This window comes from Austrofundulus limnaeus, unplaced genomic scaffold, assembly GCF_001266775.1.
Source record: "Austrofundulus limnaeus strain Quisiro unplaced genomic scaffold, Austrofundulus_limnaeus-1.0 Scaffold73, whole genome shotgun sequence".
Taxonomy (NCBI): Eukaryota; Metazoa; Chordata; class Actinopteri; order Cyprinodontiformes; family Rivulidae; genus Austrofundulus; species Austrofundulus limnaeus.
In genome coordinates, this window is record NW_013952475.1 from 388,638 (window position 1) to 393,831 (window position 5,194).

Sequence of the window (5,194 nt, forward strand, 5' to 3'; positions counted from 1 at the left end):
GCAGCTCATTTACACACTTTTCCTGAAGATAGAAGAGTTTGTTGAATCTGACGTGGCATGTTCGTACGAACCCTTTGTACGAACAAAAGTAAGAGAAATTTAGGATAAGAATACGAACATGTTCTTGCATGAGGCCCTTTGATTAGAATGGGTGTGTGTATTTGCTACGGAGGTCGGACCAGAGCGCAGCGGAGTGGAGATGCATGAAGTGTAAATTGGGGGTGAGATATAATTTTGGATGGTCAGATGGACGGAGGAAAGATAAGAAAGAGGTTAGATAGGAAATTGAAAGGAGGCTGTCAATGATGCCTAATGGACTTGTATACTCTGATTTGACTTTTAGATMTCATCCAAGACAACTCGTGTTTGTGTTGTGTTTCTACAACATCTGAAATTGACAGTATGTATCAATTTGAAACAAGTTCAGAAAAACTGCAATTTAGGAAGATCCTCAAATGCARTTTAATCTATGCCAGTGATGTCAAATTTGGTTCACAAAGCCACCATCCTTGTTTTAAACGTTTCTCTGCTCCAACACCTGATTTGAATATATGTGTAATTAACAGACCTCTGCAGAACTTGAAAAGACCATTTAATCACTGAATCAGGTGTATGAGCACGGAAACAAGTAAAACGTACAGAACAGCAGCCCTTGGGCCAAGATAAGACACCGCTGATCTATGCATATCTAAAGTTAATGTTATCCACACAGACTGAGAGACATATTTGACTAGGAGTGATTTTTAAGACTTGAATCTCATCCATTAAATCATATCCTTCTGTCTCACCATTCACCCACTCTGAACTCCCACATAAATATATATATGGCCCATTTAAATGGTAATACCATCTCAGTATGATATTTTCCCACTTTGTCATTGCATACTGTTTGTTGCACGCTTTTTTTTTTGGTCCTGCCATGGTTACTGCTTAGGGCCCAGCAAAGCCCTGGCCACAAGCTTTGTCAGGATGCTAAATGGAGGGCCGTGAGTTTAAAAACTTAAAGAGGCAGTGAAATATTAGCCAATGTGGGTGAGAAATGAGTGGCTGAGAACCGCAGCGTGTCAGTGTTAAATGGTCGGACTCGGATGCATATAAGTTAGTCCAAGCATGAAGGGCAGTGGGACGCTCGTGTGGAAACGATGTCCCCTCCCCACCCACTAAAACACGTTCGCACGCGCACACACACACACACCGTCACACCCCACCCACACAGCTTTTAAGCAAGAAGCCCATCAGAAACTTGTCATTTCTCTCATTCACTCCGACAGCCTTGAGACACAATGCAGACTTACCTCTGTGTTGTACACCCCATATATCAGAAAGATGAACAGGCCCTGCAAACACAGACAAAGAAAGAAAGAGAAGGAAAAGAAGAGGAGGACAAAGTTGTCACTGTTGTTTTCTCTCTTATGATATTGCAAACAAAATTAAAGAAAATAATAAAGTCAGAGTAAAATGAACAAGTAGTGTGAAACACTAAAGCAGTTAGGGAAGCAGGACCTCTTTAAGGTTKTTCACATCTTTAAAGCTCAGCCTGAATTTATATAAAACTACAATACTTAATGCAGGCAGCTCGAAGCAATCAACGGTTGAATCAAGGTAACCACAAGGCTTTATCAAAGTAAAGAAATTCTCAAGTGTCCATGTTCATTTTGGGTTGAAAACATAAATTATACACACCATATACACTGTATATAGACATATTTATCACAATTTTAGTCAACAACAACACCGAATTAAATTACAAAACAAACAACATATACTACAACACACAGAGACACACACAGACACACACACACAATCACACACACAAAGAGAGCAATCCAGGCCAGACAAAACTATCAAGGAAACTATTGGAGGAAAGCAGAGAAAGAGGGAGACAGAGGGATCATAATGAAAAAATAACAGATAAAAGAAACTATTTCATGTTCACAAAACTCACGGCTAGTACCCAAGAAGCAACAATGCCATGCCCTTGGAGACAAAAAAGCCTGCACTTTTGGTCACAGAAAGAAAAGGTATTTTTCAATCAAATCTATTGTGGCATTCACTGAATGTACAAGCTGTGCATTCGCCTTCGGGTCATAATGTAGTCCTCTTGCCTCAATAGAAAACAGTGAGAACGACAATCTTTGAGCACTGATTGAGCCCTATCATTAGAGATGTGGTGAGAAAAATGAAAAGGCAGTTTATATCTTATAAATTTCAAGGATGATAGACACAGTGGATGTTTTGATTTAAAATAAAACTGTGTGCCAGTGTTCATCTACCACACCCACAGAAAGGGGGAGAGAAAAAACTTTGAAAAGTACATCTCACCCTTCTCACTGCCAAGTGTTTGAGTTGCTATATGGTTAACAGAGGGGAAGGACACAAGCTGAATACAAGCAGGCACAACCTGAGTAATGCATCAATCAAGTTGAGTTTGGAGCATCCAATTTTTGCCAGAGGGAGATCTCGATGCATCAACATTGACAACATGATTTGGGGGCCCATCCTGAGTGACCGGGCGACAATGGGTGGCGATGACCTCTAGCCCAAGCTACTGCCCATTCACCTCCTGCTGGCTGTTGCTGTCCCCCGGGAATTGAATTGCCCTTTCTGTCGTGCTGTCATCTGATGACTSAAGGCATCCATCCTTTTAAAACTGACAATTCCACTTGTCTCAGGCATGCTAAAAACAACAGGAATAACAAGGGATCTGCGATCACTTGAACCTGAAATTTTCTTTATTTTCAAATGCAAGTAAAGTTGGTCACAATTTGAAAACCACCTGAAAGAAATTATATATTACCAAGGGGACAGCTCCACATTTTAGGAGCTAAATGCTCATTTGTGGACATGAAAAGTTACAAATCAATGAAATCCAAAGCAAATGTGAGCTGCAAAGTTATTTATTCATTCGTTTTTACTTCTAGAATCTGCAAAAACATCTATTCTACAACAAAAAATGCAAATAAAACAACTAATGCAATACAAGATTTTTCAAGAATGAGATTCACATCCGATCTACACATTTTGTTTTGAAAATACGCCAGATATTTACACATATGCTATATGGCTCTGCTCACCCATTCAACAATTTTGTAAACAAGTTATAGAATCTCTCTATATATTCCTGAGCAGACAAATTCTGCTATCTTCATCACTGTTTCTTGGGCGACGCTTCATCACTCAATCTGACTAAATCAAATAAAACAATGCTTCATTTTGCCTCAACTATTGCAAAAAATCAATGCTGATGAACTGAAAAAAAAAAAGAAATGTAACACTGCACAAGGGAAAATTTGTTGGCCACATCTCTTTGGAAAACTTGTGCCTCTCTGTCCATAAAACAATAGTAGAGCCCTCCATCTCCATCTGGTTCCATCTTATTAACTTTTACAACCATAATACAGTTTTACCTGGTTTTTTTTATTTGTTATTATAATTGCTATTCTCATTTTGTTTTTATTTTTGTTCTATTTAATTTTAGGTTTTATTCCCCCTCCAAGGCCACATGCACTCTTGCTCACACACACCCACATACACATTTACAAATTTGTAATGTCACCCCTGCAAACAATGTCAAATTATGTTAAATATTATATGTTTGCAAGTCTTGCAATATAATAAATTTTAAAAACTGCTGTTATTTAATTGTTTTGGTTATAGATTCAGCTTGTTTGTTGAATCGTCCACACTAAAAATGTTGCTTGTTACAGTCTATGATGCTTACAATTGAAAACTAAAATGGCAAAGCAAATCCTTTATTATATTTGGAACTATAATCTAATCACATGAGCACAAACATACAATAGCTGACMTGGAGCTGTTCATTTGCAACACATGTATTGTATTGCACTAGAATTGCAATTTTTAACTCATTGTAACAATTTATTTATCATGTTTTTGATCATTGCTCATATTTGTAATTAATCTTTTGTTGTTGTTTGATGAACAAAGTGAGGAGAACTGTGTATATTAAGAAAAATGATCTATTAAATTCTAATTGAGTTAAAAATAAACGGTGGCACAACAATAAAGATGGATTGTTTAAAATGTTAATTTATTAATATTATCACTAAAAAACAAACACACAAGAAAATGGGGCGCGTTATTTAAATGCAAGTGTACTTTGCAGTCCCTTTTCTTTTGAACTCAGTAGAAGATGGTACCAATTTATGCAAACATGAACACAGTTCTTATCAAAGTTTGACTACACTGTACATCAAACGGGGTGAATATATTAATTTGCTTTCTTCTAATTAATGAACAATTGTATGTTTAAAATTTAAAGCTAACAAACACTCTGTTTTACTAAAAAACCTGATTACCCCAGAGAGAAATAACATGTTCAACAAGACAGAAAATAACACTTGTTTAAATGAGCGAACACAGGCCTTCTTTTCAAATAACGAGAACATTATCTAAAAAGGCAGGAAGAATGAATCAAAGTCAGAGTTTAATTTATTTAAAAATAAACCTAAGTCAAGTTAATTCAAGTATTGGATGCAGTGGTACTAAAGCCTGATGCTGTTTACTGATGTTTACAATGTCCTTTTGGAAACTTTCCGATTGTGTCCTTGCAACTCATTCTGTGTAAAAGCATCCTCATTTGAATGCATTTAATGTTTAAAATGAGCCTTTAAGCAATGATTACTTTAGTATTAAATCCTTTAATATAACATTTATTCCTATACTTTGTAAGTGAAAAGGACAAGGCTGTCTTTCAAAACCTATCAACGTGTTTTTATCAATACATCAATATATAATATATTTACTTTATTCAGGCAAATGTCTCATTGAGATTAAAAACTTTTTCAAGAGTTTTTCAGGCTAACTTTCACTATTAGAGTAAATACACATAAAATTGCTAACTGAATCAGGTGTGCTAGTCATTTAGCTTTAAGGAAAAATAGAACAACTGTTTATGCTACATTATTCATGGGCTGTCCGCTTTGGTTATTCATTATCCCAGCCTTTTATAAAAGAAAAAGTAAAAAAACAAAAAAGCAAATAAACTGTTCACTGTGTGTAACTTTTGGTTGAAGGAGACTGCTCTAGTTCAAAATTTGTTTCATTTGTTCTGTTTATAGAGATACAAAAATTGTAGGAGAAACAATAGTTTTTCTTCACATCTCCTAAATACCAGCGTATTAAAGCAGACATCTTCAGTGTTATAAATTCTTACAAATTCTGAGCAAACAAT

The 5,194-nt window shown here is 36.0% G+C and overlaps 1 protein-coding gene across 1 annotated transcript in view; it reads right to left on the bottom strand.

The window, feature by feature from the left end:
• LOC106519202 (adhesion G-protein coupled receptor D2) overlaps positions 1-5,194 on the bottom strand; it is an 80,337-nt gene that overhangs the window by 36,928 nt on the left and 38,215 nt on the right. The window contains exon 20 of the mRNA XM_014010761.1: positions 1,296-1,337. Coding sequence (XP_013866215.1) covers positions 1,296-1,337 — 42 coding nt within the window. The remainder of the gene's footprint in view (positions 1-1,295; positions 1,338-5,194) is intronic.